General features: G+C 57.4%; 1 protein-coding gene across 1 annotated transcript in view; it reads left to right on the forward strand.

Moving 5' to 3' along the window:
• The window catches only part of Efcab6 (EF-hand calcium binding domain 6), a 176,264-nt gene that overhangs the window by 102,431 nt on the left and 57,538 nt on the right, over positions 1 to 16,295 (forward strand). Inside the window, 7 exon segments of the mRNA XM_048354229.1 lie at positions 2,991 to 3,053; positions 3,150 to 3,310; positions 6,969 to 7,133; positions 8,942 to 9,110; positions 12,894 to 13,008; positions 13,786 to 13,919; positions 15,235 to 15,467. Of these exon segments, the coding sequence (XP_048210186.1) occupies positions 2,991 to 3,053; positions 3,150 to 3,310; positions 6,969 to 7,133; positions 8,942 to 9,110; positions 12,894 to 13,008; positions 13,786 to 13,919; positions 15,235 to 15,467 (1,040 nt within the window).

Raw genomic sequence — 16,295 nt, forward strand, 5'->3', positions numbered from 1 at the left:
CTGAGATCTGAGGATCGAGGTTCAAAGCCAGGCCAGGCAGGAAACTGTGAGACTCTTATCTCCGATTAACCACTAGAAAACTGGAAGTGGTTCTTTGGCTCAAAGTGGTAGAGCACAGGCTTTGAGCAGAAAAGCTCAGACCCCAAGTTCAAGCCCCACAACTGACAACAATCTCCTTAATGTCTGTCACAGGGTCTTCTCTGTGTGGCCCTGATGCCCGTTTACTTTCACTGTAGGTGAAAATACCATTGAACACTTTCTGCGCGCATATGAAGAATTCCTTAGGACCTGGAGGGAGGGGGAGCGGGAGAGGGAGGGAGAGCACACCGAGAGAAAGGGTCTGGGGTATGACTCAAATGGTAGAGCACTTCTGTTTAAAAAGCCCTGGGTGGGACTACTGGAAACACACACACACACACACGCACGCACGCACGCACACACACACACACGAAAACCGATCAGATGAAGTTTCAGGGCCTAGGGAGGAGAGAGCACGGGCACGCATGTTGAGCTCACCTCCATGCCCAGGGCCAACACTTTACCTCCCGAAGACTCAGGCCTTCGTCTGTAAATAGTGGGCAGATCACCCCGTGGGCAGTCCTGGAAGGGTGGCAGAATAAAGCACGCGCGAAACACACACTTAATTCCCTAGGTTTTAGCCATCATTTTAATGCTATCGCATCCTGAATATTTCCCCCCGTGAAAGGCAAGGGCCATGTCAGGCCAAATCCTTTCATCCTTCTTAAACCCTAGTTCCCAAAGAAGTCCCAGGACCCTCCCCGACGCGCGCGTGAATGAGTCCAGCCTTCGCGAGCCCCGCTGCGGGTCAGCCCCTCTGTGGGCTCCGTGCGTGTGCTCCACACCCCCCTGCAAACAGAACAGAGCCTCGAGAGAGACCCGCACGCCACGTGCCTGCACGAGGCCGTGGCACCCCTCGGCCACACCGGCCCTGTGTCCACCCTTCGGTGGCCCTCGGGGACGGGGAATAAAGCCGAGCTTCCTGGCGTGATCAGCAGGCCTCAAGCCCAGTGCCCTCCGCTCTCCTGCCCTCGAAGCGCTGTCCCTGCTGCCGGGGGCTCCTGCCTGGGCTGAGCCCTGTCCTCCGGCCGCGGGCCGCCTGGAGCCCGAGCCCCGGCCGCGGCCGCCACGCCCCGCGTGTGGCGGGCTGAGGCACTGTGTTACCACGACCCCCCACCGTCGGCGGGACGAAGGAATGAGTGAGGAAAATCAGATCGCGTGGGTCTGCAAATCAAAGTGAATAAACATCACTACGGATTCTAACAGCAAGGAATTGTCACCTAGTGTCAAATATCCTTCTGAATCTGTAAACATGTGTGTGTCTATACATACATACTTTCCTTTTTAAGAGAAAAGTCATTGCAGCGTAGGCCAGATTTAAAGTGTACATGGATTTTGATGCATTTGGCTCCATGTTTTCAAACACTTTATTAATTTATCCGAACATTGGACCATATGATCAATGACTTAGTCTCTGTTATCAATATATTACTAATATTTAGCATCAATAAAAGTAATGCTGTAAAAGTTAAAACAGAATTTCCTGTAAACTGTGTTCTTTTTCTTTCCCTTTATAAATGCCGGGGTGTACACTGTAGTGCGTGCTTTTCTGTTACTCTATGATGATTGCTTTAGTATGAAATTCAGAATCTTGTGTCGGCAGTATTGGATGCGAACTCAGGTTCTTGTGCTCTGGCTCAGCGTACTGGCTCAGCTGCCAGCATTTTGTTGGTTAATTAGAGATGGAGTCTCTTGGACTTCTCTGCCCAGGCTGGCCTTGAACCATGATCCTCAGATCTCAGCCTCCTGAGCAGCTAGGATTAGAGGTGTGAGCCAATGGCATCAAGAAAAAAAAAGGGGGGGGAGTTTTTCTGCTGAGGCACACCCCAGCCCCTTAGCTAGGATGCCAGGTGCCCAGCATGGTGTCTAGATAGGGTGTGTGGGGGCATGTGTCACCTTTATACCCAGGCTGGCCCAGAACTGCAGTCCTCTTGATGACAAGCACATATTGCCACGCTCAGCTACTGGTGGAGGCGAGAATCACTAATACCTTACCGAGGTTGGCCTTGAACCGCCACCCTCCCTAACTCTGTCTCCTGAGCCATCCCCGCACCAGATCAGAAATGGGATTACTCACAAAAGGAAATGTAAGAAGGCGCACTTTACACATCGCTGTAATTGTTTTGAAGGAGGGATACGCGTAGGGTGTGACAGGGACCGGGAGAAGTTCATTTCCTCCCTGCTCCGTTCCCAGCCCCCAGCTCCGGCTGCAGACTTTGTCCATCCAGAGCCTGGAAATCATCAGCCCGCCCAGTGGTGGCTATCTGTACAATGACACAGAATGCCCTACACAAACCATTACAGTTGCAGTCCCACCATCTCTGATCCTCTGGTCAGTGTCCTCACAGGAAAGGACACCATCTTGTTATTCTCTGGGTATATGTGTGTGCACATGCACGTGTGTGTGTGTGTGTGTACCTATGTGTAGGTGTGCCAGTGTGGTGGTATGCAGGTACTGGAGCTTGAACTCAGAGCCTCACACTCGCTTGGATTTAAGGCACTTGCTCAACCACTTGAGCCACAGCTCCACTTGTGAGATCCGAATCTCACAGACGTGTCTCCCCAGGCTAACTTCAAACCACAATCCTCACATCTGAGTCTCCTGAGTAGCTGGGATTAGAATTGTGACCCGTTAGCGCCCAACCATCCTGTCATTCTTTTACTTGGCATTTGTTTGACCCCTAGATGACAGAATATTGCGTTTTAATAAGTTCAAGTTCACCTCTGTCCCTGTTTCCAAATGGCAAGGGAAGTGCACAGTTATTTGCTCCAAGTCTTGGAACTCTTGGCTGGTCAGGTCCCCCAGCCCATCTGCCTTCCAGACACCAGGGTTCTTTACAGGAATGGTTTTTATTTACACACACACACACACACACACACTCTCTCTCTCTCTCTCTCTCTCTCTTGCTTAGGTGAGAAAAATATGCCTGAACACGGAGACCAACAAGATTCCTCTGCCCCTGGCCTGGGACTCGGTGAGTGGCTCGCCCTCCTTGCCGACACCTTCCTCTAGCGGCAGGCTGCCGGACCCCAGGCCACAGCCCGGTAAATGTGTCTATTTCTTACGCTAGGTCGAAGAGAAGGTGCAGGATGCAATTGCTAAGGATCAACCCGCTTTTTACAACATGCTGCAGTCCTATGACCTCGGGAACACAGGGGTCATTGGTCGACCTAATTTCAAGAAAGTCATGCGTGTATTCTGCCCATTTTTAACCAATGAGCATTTCATGAAGTAAGTGTTTTTGGTTCACTCATTTCCTGTTTTCCATCAAGTCTCCTTGCGAATGCCAGACCTTTGTCTGTGTGGTTTCATAATACTGATAGGTAATGCTGGCAATAGCCACTGTGCATTGAATCCTTGCTAGACATGGACACTGGCTAAGATGAACCCATGTTATAGGAGTCAGTCCTTCCTGACTGCTAACTCCTACTGCACACGGAGATGGGGTGACTCCTTCTGCGGATGGAGAAGTTAAGCACCCACTCCAAGTGGTGGGTGAGCGGTGGTGGGGCCCGGGTTCCGCCCAGGTCTTTAGGAGTCCTCCCCTTCCAGCTTTTTGCTGGTTAATTGGAGATCAGAGTCTCCAGGACTTTCCTGCCGGGCTGGGTGTGAACTGTGACACCCAGATCTCAGCCTCCTGAGTGGCTGGGATTCCAGGCGTGAGCCACCGGCCCCCGCTGCTTTTGATTTGTTGAAAAGGTAGGTCTTTCTCTTACTCCTCACAATCAGGCAGACTCTGGTTTACTCCTAGTTGTCACCACACTGTGCGGCAGTGCTTGGCCATCGGTCACCTGGTGGCGCTTGCAGCCATAGCAGCTGTGGTACTTGCTGGGCGGTGTCAGGCTCCAGAGCGCATGCTCCAACCCTAACTCTCGGCCGTGGCTGGGGCTCATGGCAGGCGGACCCTGCTGCCAGCTCAGGCTCAGCGCAGCCGTGGCCCCCCCCCGCCCCCCGCCCCGTCCCTGCAGTCTCCTCAGAAGCGCCCCCCCCCCAGGGAGCCAGCCTGAGCACTTGCGGATGAGGACAGAGCAGCGAGCCAGGCCGGCAGTTCTGAGCCCTGCCTTCCCCCCACCCACCTCGCCGCCCCCCCTCCACCTTCCCCGTCTCCCCACCCACCTTCCTCCTGCCTCCCCCACTTTCCTCCCATCTTCCCCCAGCCTTCCTCCGGCCTCCCCAACCCCTGCCTTCCCTCTGCCTCCTCCTGCCTTCCCCCCCCGCCTCCCCTCCCCCCTCCCGCCCGCCTGCCCTGGTCTCCCCTGTCTTCGGGCACACAGCTCTGTGAACACAGAGCCCACGTCTAAGCCAGCGCCCCGTGCCAGGCACACCCCCGCGGCACTGGCGTCTGCGGCCTCCAATCTCGTGCACTTAAAGGAATGTGCAAACGTTTGTCTTTCTCCTCAGGCTCAATCAAGTTCGCAAACATCAGTATTTACCAATCTCATTATTAGAAGGATAGAGCCCAGCCCTGGGGTCAGAAATGGGGCCGATAACACAGTTGTTCAGCACCTGGGAACCTGCATTCGGTCCCTGGCCCCCGAGCGCAGAGGGACGGAGGAGGGAGGGGGTGGGTGGTCGCACTTGCTCACAGTTCCACAGATGTGTCATTTCACCACAGGACTTGTCATTCAAACGCTCTCGCGAGCTCCCGCGGGCTCTTTCCCGTGAGCGCCTTTGCCTGTGCCGGGCCACTCGGGCCACACAGCACACCTGGGGGACCGAGCCTCGGACGGTGCCGCTCAAGGCACCAAACACTCTCTTCTCAGCGCTCAGGGCCTGGCGCGCTCTCTGTAGGTGCCCTACCACTTGAACCATGTTCCTGGCCCTTTTGGCTTTATGCCTCACATAGGGTCTGAGGGCCAGCCTTGGACTGTCCCCCATTTACATCGCCTCGTAGCTGAGAGGACAGATGTGGCCCAGCACACCCATCTTAGTTGTTGAGATGGGGTCCTGCTGCCTTACTCCCCTCAGCCTAGCCTCAGACTGGGATCCTCCCGATCTCTGCCTCCTGCCTAGATGCAGCCAGAGGCCTGAGTCATTGCACCTGGTAGATGCAGCTAGAGGCCTGAGTCATTGCACCTGGTAGATGCAGCCAGAGGCCTGAGTCATTGCACCTGGTAGATACAGCTACAGGCCTAAGTCATTGCACCTGGTAGATGCAGCCAGAGGCCTGAGTCATTGCACCTGGTAGATGCAGCCAGAGGCCTGAGTCATTGCACCTGGTAGATGCAGCTAGAGGCCTGAGTCATTGCACCTGGTAGATGCAGCTAGAGGCTTAAGTCATTGCACCTGGTAGATATGGCTACAGGCCTAAGTCATTGCACCTAGTAGATATGGCTACAGGCCTAAGTCATTGCACCTGGATTGCTTTGCATTTTCTAGGACTTAATGCAAAGGGAAGAATACAAAATATCCTCTTTTTCTCTGACTTTATTCACTAGGCATAATAGCTTTGAAATTCACTTACATTGTTACGAATAGCAATATTTTCTTCCTTCTCATGGCTGGGTACTACATTGTGTGGCTTTTCTAGTTAGCGTATCCATTTATCTGTAGACATATGGTGGGTAAGCTACTTACATTCAACAGTTCTTTCTGTAGACATCTCTGGGGGCAAAGGGCCAGTTCCTCTGGTAACAATATATTCAGGGGAGCCTGACCCGGTGGCTCACGCCTGTAATCCTTGCTACTCAGCAAGCTGAGCTCTGAGGACTGTAGTTCAAAGCCAGCCTAGGCAGGGAAGTCCATGAGACTCTTATCTCCAATGAACCACCAGAAAACTGGAAGTGGTGCCGTGGCTCAAAGTGGTAGAGTGCTAGCCTTGAGCAAAAGAGCTCAGGGACAGCGCCCAGGCCCTGAGTTCAAGCCCCATGACCATGACCACAAAAGAAAATTCAGCGTCTAAAATATCTTATCAAGTGTTTATACAATTAGTTTATACTCCCGTGAGCAGAGTTGCAATCACTCAGATGGGCTTGGTGGCTAAAGCCTCTCATCTCAGCTACTGAGGAGGAAAGTGTGTGTGTGTGTGCGTGTGTGTGTGTGTTGTGTGTTGTGTGTGGTGTGTGTGCATGTGTGTGTTGTGTGTGTGTTGTGTGTGTTGTGTATGTGTTGTGTGTGTGGTGTGTGTTGTGTGTGTTGTGTGTGGTGTGTGTGTTGTGTGTGTTGTGTGTGGTGTGTGTGTTGTGTGTGGTGTGTGTGTTGTGTGTGTGTTGTGTGTGTTGTGTGTGGTGTGTGTGTTGTGTGTGTGTTGTGTGTGGTGTGTGTGTGTGTGCGTGTGTGTGTGTGTATGGGAGGGCCTCATACCCCATCTGGAGTGATGGCTGGATGTGGTAGAGCGTGCCTGTCATTCCAGCTGCCGGGGTGCACAGCGGCTGGGCACCGAGGCGCTCCCCAGGATCACAAGGAGGCTCACAGCGCAGGCCAGCCTGGGCAGAAAGCAATACCCTACCCCCACAATGACTAACGCAAAAAGGGTCTGGAGGCGCGGCTCTGTGGCCAGCACCTGCCTCCACAGCGCTGGGCCCTGAGTTCAATCCCTAGAGGGGAGGAGAGAGAGAGAGACAGAGAGAGAGACAGAGACAGAGATAGACAGAGAGACAGAGAGAGACAGAGACAGAGAGACACAGAGAGACAGAGACAGAGAGAGACAGAGACAGAGACAGAGAGAGACAGAGAGGTAGAGAGAAGGGCTGTGGTGAGCAGGATCCCTCCGCCCCTCCCTCTCCCTTGGCCAGGGTCGTACTGTTCAGCTCAGGCTTCTGGAAGCTGTGGTCCCCCCGCCCAGCCTCCCCGGCGCCGGGGTGACAGGTGTGCACCCCGCTCAGCGCGCAGGGTTAGTCACTGCAGCTGTCCATTCTAACGGCGCGCCCTGGTTACCCCTCAAACGCAGACTCTGCAACAAGTTTCATGATGCAGCCTCAGGACGGATCCTTTACAAGAAGCTCGTGGCGCACTTGGGAGCTCGCGGCCGGCCGGACGTCTCCCCGCCAACGAAGGACAAGTCAGGTGGACAGGCTCAGAAACACGAGTCAAAGAACGGCAGTCTGCCCAGGAGGTAACGCGACACAGGACAAAAGGACAGACACCGGGTAGCACTCGCCGGCCACGGGGGTGTTTGAACAGGAAGACAGCGTACCGTAGAGACAGTCGCTAGCGCGGGAGAGCGATAGAGCCGGCCGGGCTCGCCCGCGCGCTTAGAAACGCCTGCACTGCGGCCTGGGCGCCGCCTCCACTCACCTGAGCTCGGGCGCCAGCCTGGGCCAAGCATCCGGGAGTCAGCGCCCGGTCAGCTGCCCGCAGCCCCTCCCGCCCCCTCTCCTCCCCCAGAAACCCTGCTGCTCACTAGCAGCGAACACCGGTGCGAGACGTGAGCCACTTCACATTTTCCAATGCGAGTGATAGGGTTGTTAAAATGAGTGCCAAATTGAATTATAACAATAAAACACACTCAGCAGATCTATGGAAAGTCGGCCTTTAGAACATTCTATAGCTCTTCTGTCTTTTGAAAAGATACAGGTTTAGCGTAATGAAAAGATATTATTTTAACTTGCTTCTTCATGGCTGAGCATAAATCTGCACGGAAGGTAAAATTCCACAGCCTTCCCTTTGTCATACCCCTTTTTTAAAAGTTCCTACGAGTCGAGCAATGAGAATATTTTAATGATCGTCTAGTCATTTAATGATATGCTAATGAAATCTGAATACCCAGCTTTTCAATAATAACTGCTTTATAAATGGGCAGAAAGTACTTTAAGAGAAAGGTTAAGAATTAAGTGATAAGAGGGGCCTGCTTCCCAAAACCAGTGACGGAAGTAAGAGCGGTCCAGTGCGTGGGGAAACACGGCCCCTAACGCGGTGCCAGAGCCGGGGAGGAGGGGAGGAGGGTGGGAGGAAGGCGGGAGGAGGGAGGATGACGGGAGGATGGAAGGAGGTCGGGAGGAGGTCGGGGGGAGGACGGGAGGACCAGAGGCCCTTCTCCTGCTCTGGCCACACCCACACTCTGCTCCCCCCCAGCCGGCCCAGGAGACCCCAGAGAGCTGAGGAAATGGTAGCCTCCAAACACACATACACCCTCCCCACACACACTTGCGCACACTCGCCTCTGGTCACATTGGTGCATACTCACACAGTCACTCTCGTGTACTATCACACTCACACGCTTCGCACACTCACACGCTCACACGATCCCCTTTGCACACACTTGCAAGCACATGCATACCCATGGACCTTCACACTCAAACGCACACACAAGCACATGGGCACACACATTCCTGCGTGCGTAGTCACACTCATACATTCACACCTATGTACTTGCATGCATGTATGCACACCCATGTTAACACAGCGCACTCAGACGCTTGTATGCACACGCATGCACACACACATTCATACATGCACACATTCAGATGCACTCACGCAAGCCATATTCTCTGCTCACACTTACACACTCGTACACCCACACAGCACATCAGAGAGAATTTATGTTGTCCCCAGCAGGCCTTGTCGTAACGGTCACCTCCCCGCCTTTCTTTCCACAGTGGGCTCTGACTTCAGATTTCCCCACTGCACGAAATGCCTTTCTGCCACGCATGCCCATCCTGTGCCATTCCCTCCCATCTCAGCCCGGGGTCAGCGCGAGGGTCCCCGTCTCCCGGGGGGCCCCAGTGCCAGCGCCGTGTCCCACCCGCAGCACCTGGGGCGGAGGTGCCGCGGCCCCCGGCTCTGGGGTTGTGGGGTCACCCGCTTCTCCCTTATGGGCAGGGGGCCTCCTTGCTGTGGGGGTGAGTGGAGAAGCGAGGGTATAGGAAGCACTCTGCTCTCTCAGCAAGCACTAAGCTTCCTAACACCCGCTTGTAACCCTAGCACCCCATCCTCGGAGACTAAAACCAGCAGGGCGAAGACCGTCACCAAGGAAGAGGCCATCGACAGACTCAGGCGCTGCATCCAGCAGCAGGACCCGCTCTTCCGAAGGCGGTTTCTGGACATCAGCAAGGATGTGGACCGGAAGATCGCCAAGCAGGACTTCCGGAAGGTAGGGAGGCGCCTCTGCGGCTGAGCACCCCAGGAAGCGGGGGCGCCCTCCCGCTTCACCCCAGGGCAAAGCAATGCTGTTCCCAGGCACCCCTCTGCAAGGCGGAGGATGGTTCTGCCCAGAGCTCATCTTCCGCAGCTTTCTTCCCAGAATACTTCCAAAGTGGGTGGGGCCCATTGTTCAAAGGTAAACTTTCCCACTGGTGTTCCGCATGTTCCTCGGAAGCTGGCGGGTTCCTGCCAGAAAGGGCTCAGCTCGAAGGCTCTGCACACACTTCCCAGGAGCGTTTCCATTTCCGGTGAAGGCCCTACTAGCTTGTCAGCTCCGAATCTTGTGAGGGAGGGGGTTGCAGCTAACACACGCGATGTCCATGCGGGCAGGTGGAGGAGTCACGGAAGTAGGTTTCCAAGAAGAGAGCAATTGCTTGCTCTTTATCTAGTGCCACTGCTGGCCAGCACTGCCCAGGGCGCCCCCCTGCCTTCTTCCCAGGCCTTATGGAGCCTCCTCTCAACAGGATTCCAGGGAAGCTAAGGTCCGAGTGTCACAGTTCACAATCAGTCTGTGAGACTCCCCTTCAATTAACCGCCCCCAAAGCCGGAAGTAGAGGTGTGGCTTGAGTGGTAGAGCAGCGCGCCAGCCTTCCGTACAAGAGCTAAGGGACAGCACCCAGGCCGGGTGAGGGGACCCCAAGAAGAATGAAGAGCCAAGTGGAAAGTCTAGAACTGAAATATAAGACTTACGAAATAAAAATTCTGCTAGACGGCTAGGCCCCGGAATGGAGAGACAAAAGGAAGAGTTGGTGAGTGTTTGAAGATAGATCAGTGGAAGTTCTAGGATGAACGGAAGCAGAGAGGTGAACAGGTAACATCACGGAAAGGAGAGCAGTGCCGAACACAACACCGTCCACACGTCTGGCGCTGGGGTCACTGGAGTCGCGGGAGGAACAAGAAACACAAGGGAAGAAGACACAGGAAGAAACAATGGTAAAATCCACCCATTTGGATGAAAGGCGCAAACTTGCAGATTTAAGAACCTTACAAAACTCCAAGCACATTAAAAACCTAGAGAATTGCAGTCAAGTTGCTAAGAAAAGAAAAGCGAGGTCTCAAAAGCAGTGTGAGACAAGCCGCGGGGAGCCCCAGGAAGAGTGGTGGGCCCGGGGGTATTGCAGCAGAGTGGAGGGGCCAGGCTGGGGGCGGGGCGGGGGTGGTCAGCTGAAGGGAAAACCAGAGTCAAAGCCAAGGCCAGGCCCTCCCGCCTGCGGGTTTTATGCCCAGCCAGCCGCCTTCCAGAACCAAGAGGATGTTTTCAGATCAAGCGATTAAAAGAAAAACCCAGGTGATCACCGGCGCTCACCATCTTCAGCATAAGCAATGCTCCAGGGAATTCTCGGGCTCAGGGAAGGCGATTGGTGAAGAAGGGATTAAGAAGCCCACACATAGTGCGCATCTGATTAAATACGAAAGACGACTTGACTCTTAACTAAAAGATAGAGGTGTGCTCAAAGAAAAATATGGTAGCTTTAGGGCTGGGAATGTGGCTTAGTGGTAGAGTGCTTGCCTAGCATGCATGAAGCCCGGGGTTCGATTCCTCAGTACCACTTACACAGAAAAAGCCGGAAGTGGCGCTGTGGCTCAAGTGGCAGAGGGCTAGACTTGAGCAAAAAGAAGCCAGGGACAGTGCTCAGGCCCTGAGTCCAAGCCCCAGGACTGGCAAAAAAAGAAAAAGAAGAAGAAGAGGAGGAGGAAGAGGAGGAGGAGGAGGAGGAGGAGGAGGAGGAGGAGGAGGAGGAGGAGGAGGAAGAGGAAGAAGAAGAAATGGTAGCCTTGTCTTTTGGGGTTTGTGATACATGTGAATGCAAAACAAATGCCAACCCAGGCATGGGCGACCTGGGGAAGGGCTCGGGTTGGTTGCCAGATTTCTTCGCTGTAAGTGGCGTGGTACAGCATGAGCCCTACGGGACCGTGGGGTGTGGCGGTCCCCGGGGAGCCCACTGGAAGCACGAGGCCCGGCACAGCAACTCCACCCCCACGGCTCCTCTCCCAGCAGGAGCCGGGCTCCACAGAGCCCCACCCTGGGCTGCTCCGGCTCCGGCTCCTTTCTCCACCTGGCCCCCCGGCCCGGCAGTGCGCTCGTGAGGAAGACCCCATCCGCACTCAGTCGCGCCGCAGGATGCGGACGCGGCGCCCCGGTGAACGAGCGTGGCCGGCCCCGGTGTGCGGCCTGAGGAACTTTCTCACAGAAGGGAAAGACCCGAGGGCATCGCTGTCTTTTAAATCTGTTTACAAACATCGCCCAGAGCCTTCCATTGTGGTAGAAATTGCCTAGGGTTGTGGTGAATGGAGTTGGTTTGCTGCTGTGTTTGTCTGACTTCATGCCAGGGAGCCCCCCACGGAGGCCCCGGGCCTGGTGCCCCTCCAGAGGAGGGGCTGGCGGGGACCCACACGCTCCGCGGTGCCCGGCGGCGCTCCGTGACTCTGCGTGCCTTGGGGGGGGGGCTGCTTGCGGGGACCCCTGGGCCCCGGCTGCCCGCCTCTGGTGTTTCACGGTCCTCCAGGCTAGGAAACATTTGCCTACAGATATTTCTTCCTCTCCATTACATATGTTTTTGTGAAAGGACTAAGCAGGAGGAATTTGCAATGAATAATTCATGTGTAATTGTTTTCAAAATATGGAGTTGTTTTTCAATGCAAGCGACCGGTGCCTCTGGGTGCTCCTGTGGGCTTGGGCTTCTGTCAACCCCATGGGACAGGGGACCCCCAGAGCTGTGCCCCAGCACAGATGGCCTGGGACTCCCAGTCTTGCGCGGCAGGCCCTCGGGTGGGCCTTGGAGTTCCGCTCCACCCCCTCCCCTCGGCGCCCCCACGATGAAGGCCCTTCCTGCGGGCGAGCACCCCAGCGGGCCCCTCCAGCGCCTTCCCCCCATGACAAGCGAAGCACGGGCTCATGGGGCACGGGCGCGAACTCCCGCCCCGCCGCGCAGGCGTGTACACCGGGGCTGTGGTCAGAGCCCCACAGAGACAGGACGAGAGAGCATGTCGGGGCCTCCCAACCTTGTCACATGGGGTTCCCCCGCCCCCCCCCAGGACCCCAGAGCTCGGTCAGTAGCAGTCTGTCCCCTCCTCACCCCCTACCAGTTCCCGTCCGTGCCTGCCTCTGCTGCGCCCCACCCCGCCCAGCTCCCCCGGGGCGCGGCCTCCTCTGGGCAGACGGCCCGCGGGGGGCGGGGGGTGAGAGGGGGTGGTGGACCAGCCATCGAGCCAGGGATGCCATCCGCCTAGAGCTGTCTGCAGTCGTGATCCCCCGGGGACGCGGATGGGCTTGGGGCAGCTCTGCTGGGACATCTGCAGGACAGGGAGGTGCGGGGGGGGGGGGGCGCGTTTCCCCGCTGCGCCCACCCCACGCGCACGCGTGGACCGAGAGGATGGGCGTGGGGGAGCGGGCAGTGCCCTCCCCGTGCACCGTGGGCCACGAGGGGACGTGCGAGAACCCCCCTCGCACACTGTCCCGCCTCCTTGCACATCTGCGAGTGGAGAGCTCACTCAGGAGACCTGGGAAGCGGGCCGCCCGGTCCCCACTCAAGCTGGGGGGTCTCAGCGGGCACGGGCGGGCCTCGCCGGGAGCAGGGAGCCAGCCCCGCCCGCCGCAGCCCGGGTGAGGGCACACAGGTAACAATGGCAGGCTGGAGCCCCGGGCAGGGCAGGAGGCCTGGGCCCAATTGTGACAGCCGGGGGCGGGGGGGGGGGAGGGGCTGATGACTCCCCTCCCTCCTGTCCCCACCAGGTCCTGGAAGTCAGTGGGATGCCCATGGACGACGCCCAGTTTGCTGAGCTCACCTCCAAGCTAGGCTACAGGAAGGAGGGGATGAGCTACCTGGACTTCGCAGTGGGATTTGAAGGTAGCGGACGGCAGGTGGACCCCGCCAGGGCGGGGGCTGCTCAGGCAAAGCCCACTGGGCCCCGGGACTGGGCACGCACACTGTGTGCTTAATTTTATCTGAGCTCCAGCCCTTTCATTTCGCTCAGTTAAGTAGCATCTTGAGTGTGGAGCTCAGCCCGGTTCTTGTGCACACAGAGGGCACACACGGTGTGACTCCACAGCCCGCCTCTGCGAAGGCCCCACGGCCTTTGGGTTCTAGCTCCTGGGCCAGGCACCCCAGCCACCCAGGAAGCTGCGATCTGGAGGACAGCAGTTTCCACGGTGGGTGGGCAGCGGGGTGGGGGAGCAGGCAGGTGTGATGTCCGTGCTGAGCAGAAGGCTCTGGAAGCCCATGGACCCCACTGGGCTGTGCAGCCCAAGCACTGCCCGGGGCCCGGGGCCGCTCTTTGGGTACATCTCCTAGGACGCGAGAAGCTCCTCGGGTGGTGGGTAGTCGGGAGAGGCGTCAACCGACTGGTGATGATGGGCACACGCCGGTCCGGGGGACGTGACCCCGGGGATTCGCCTCGTCTGCCTCCAGGAGTCGGGAGGAGAGCAGGACGTGGGCCGTAGTCCAGCCCGCGGGGTGGGGTGTGGGCCACACCCCCCACAGCCACAGCGCCCACGCTATGGGTGGCCCAGGACGCCGTGGCCGGGTCACAGTTGGCCAGGACGCGATAAGAGGAGCAGCGTGGCTCCTGGAGACGCCCTGGGCAGCGCTGAGGAGGTGTGTGTTCTTCTTTCATGTCTGTTTCAGATTCTAAAATGAGCCGGCCAGCGACACCGCCAACTGTCTCCCCGCTTCCCTCCAAACCTTCCCTGAACAGCCACTTCATAACCGCCGAGGAGTGCCTGAGACTCTTCCCCAAGCGCCTCAAGGAGTTTTTCCGGGTACGGTGTGACTTGCTGAGGGCTCCCCTCTGCCCCCCACCCCGAAGCCTCCCTGTGGCCATCCCCCTGGGGGCTCGGGCTCTGAGCCCTGCCCTCCATCCTGGAGTCACTCAGCCTGCACTTCACCGGGAGGAGGGAGGGGGAGGGGGAGGGGTTCCACAGATCACAGAGGCCCCAGGAGTTCTCCTCGGCCTTGCTCAGTTTGACATTCAGGAGATGACGCTGCCTGCCTCATTTGGAGACGCGTCTGGAGAGAGCGAGGGCTGGGAGCTGGATGGAGTCAGGACGGCCAGCAGCACCTTGCCAAAGAGGACGGTCACTCAGAGAGGCAGGCCGGATCTTTCTGTGGATTTCCACGGTGTTCAGCACCGTGATTGCACGCGTGGGCGAATGAGTGAATGAAAGAGGAGACAGACAGACAGACCTCTCCACCGTCTCCGAGCTCACTGTCAGACCTGAGCCCTAGCAGGGCCGCTCGGCCCCCTCCCCGCCCCGTGCAGGCGCCAGGCCTCCAGGACACCTGTGGGGTTGGATGCCCGGGCTTGGGGGGTCCAGGCCGCAGCTGGTGCTTCCTGCAGCCCGAGTCCCAGCAGGGGCATGGCGGGGAAACACAGGAGTTGGTCCAGGTAGAGCCTCGCATGTGCCGTCTGACTTCAGGCCGCAGAACTAGGACACGCTGCATTTAGAGCACTTAGACCCCACCTCGGGGCTCTGCCTTGCGCACCCCACAGTGAGCCAAGGAGCAGTGGAGCCTTTCTACAGCGGGAGCCCTGGCCCCGGCAGCACCATGGACAGAGCACAGGGTTTGCGTGCTGGGCTGGCCAGGCAGGCTCCCTGTACCACTCCACAAAACCTGGGGAGCGCCAGCCAAGACCAGTTCCCCCCACCCCGTGCCCCTCATGGGAAAGTGCAGATGCCAAATGACCGGAGGGAAAAGCCGTCCAAGGGCTGGGAGTATGGCCTAGTGGTAGAGTGCTTGCCTCATGTACAGGAAGCCCTGGTTCGATTCCTCAGCACCACATATATAGAAAAAGCCGGAAGTAGCACTGTGGCTCAATGGCAGAGTGCTAGCCTTGAGCAAAAAGAAGCCAGGGACAGTGCTCAGGCTCTGAGTTCAAGCCCCAGGACTGGCAAAAAAAAAAAAAAAGAAAAGAAAAAAGCCATCCAACTCCCCCGAAGGAGGAGCAGCTCCATTCCCAGGAGAAGCCACCGGGACAAGGAGGCCAAGTCACAGCCAGGGGCGGCCAAGCCCCACCCTCCCTCTGGCAGCGCCCAGGCCTGGGGAAGGGCTCTGACCTCGGCCTTCCATTTCTAGGACCCCTACTCCGCCTTCTTCAAGATAGACACGGACATGGACGGCCTAATCAGCATGCATGACTTCTACAGACTGCTGCTGCAGCTGCTGCTCAACTTGAAAGACGACGAGTTCGAGCGCTTCCTCGGCCTCCTCGGCTTGAGACTTAGTGTCACTTTAAACTTCCGGGAATTTCGGAACCTCTGTGAGAAGAGACCCCTCAGGATGGATGACGCACCCCAAAGACTCATAAGGTGAGTCCCGCCCTGGCCCCCTTCCCCCGACGCCCACTAGCCACGGCCCTGACCCTGGCCACCGGCAGTCTCAGCCCTGGGCCCGACCCCGCCCGGCTGCCTGCACCCTCCTGAAGGCAGAGCAGCGCCCCCCAGCTAGAGGGCAGCAGCCACAGGTGGCGCGTGTTCCTACACGGGGTAGCCCAGCCTGCTTCTCCCTGCCCAGCGCCTGGCAGGCTGACCTCTGAGCATCGCAGTTCAAAGCCAGCCCGGGCAGACAAATCTGAGACGCTTACCTGCAGCCGATCAGCAAAAAGCCAGAAGTAGAGCCTGCGGCTCAAGTGGTAGAGCGCCAGCTCTGAGCCACAAAGCTAAGCCACAGTGCAAGGCCCAGGACAACAAAACGAAAAAGCAAGCTTTGGGATGCTGAGCACTGTGCGGCAGGCCGCCCTTCACTCCAGCGCCGTATTTGATCGCCCCTCCAGAGTTCATAGATTTCTATTTTGGTCCCCACTAAAACGACAAAATGAGCGCAAGCAAACGACTGCAAAACGATCCCGCGGCAGGAGGCGGACGCCTGTGCCCCATAGCTCAGGGTCGGGGTGCTTTCATGTGAGACTCGATCGCTTGGCATTAAGACGGGACAAAAAAAAAAAAAAACCCAAAGAATGTTCTAGAGGATGCACACAGAATCAACATGGAAAAATGGTCAACCGCCGAGCACGGCCGGCCTTCCCTCGACAGCAGCAGCTCAGCCTTGCGGCCTGGGCCAGTTCCCCACCCCCCCCCCCCGGGGTGCTGGGCGCTGTTCCGGGATTGGTGGGGAGGTGAGCAGGGCTCAGGAGAAGT

The sequence above is a fragment of the Perognathus longimembris genome, chromosome 1, assembly GCF_023159225.1.
Source record: "Perognathus longimembris pacificus isolate PPM17 chromosome 1, ASM2315922v1, whole genome shotgun sequence".
In the NCBI taxonomy this organism is placed as follows: Eukaryota; Metazoa; Chordata; class Mammalia; order Rodentia; family Heteromyidae; genus Perognathus; species Perognathus longimembris.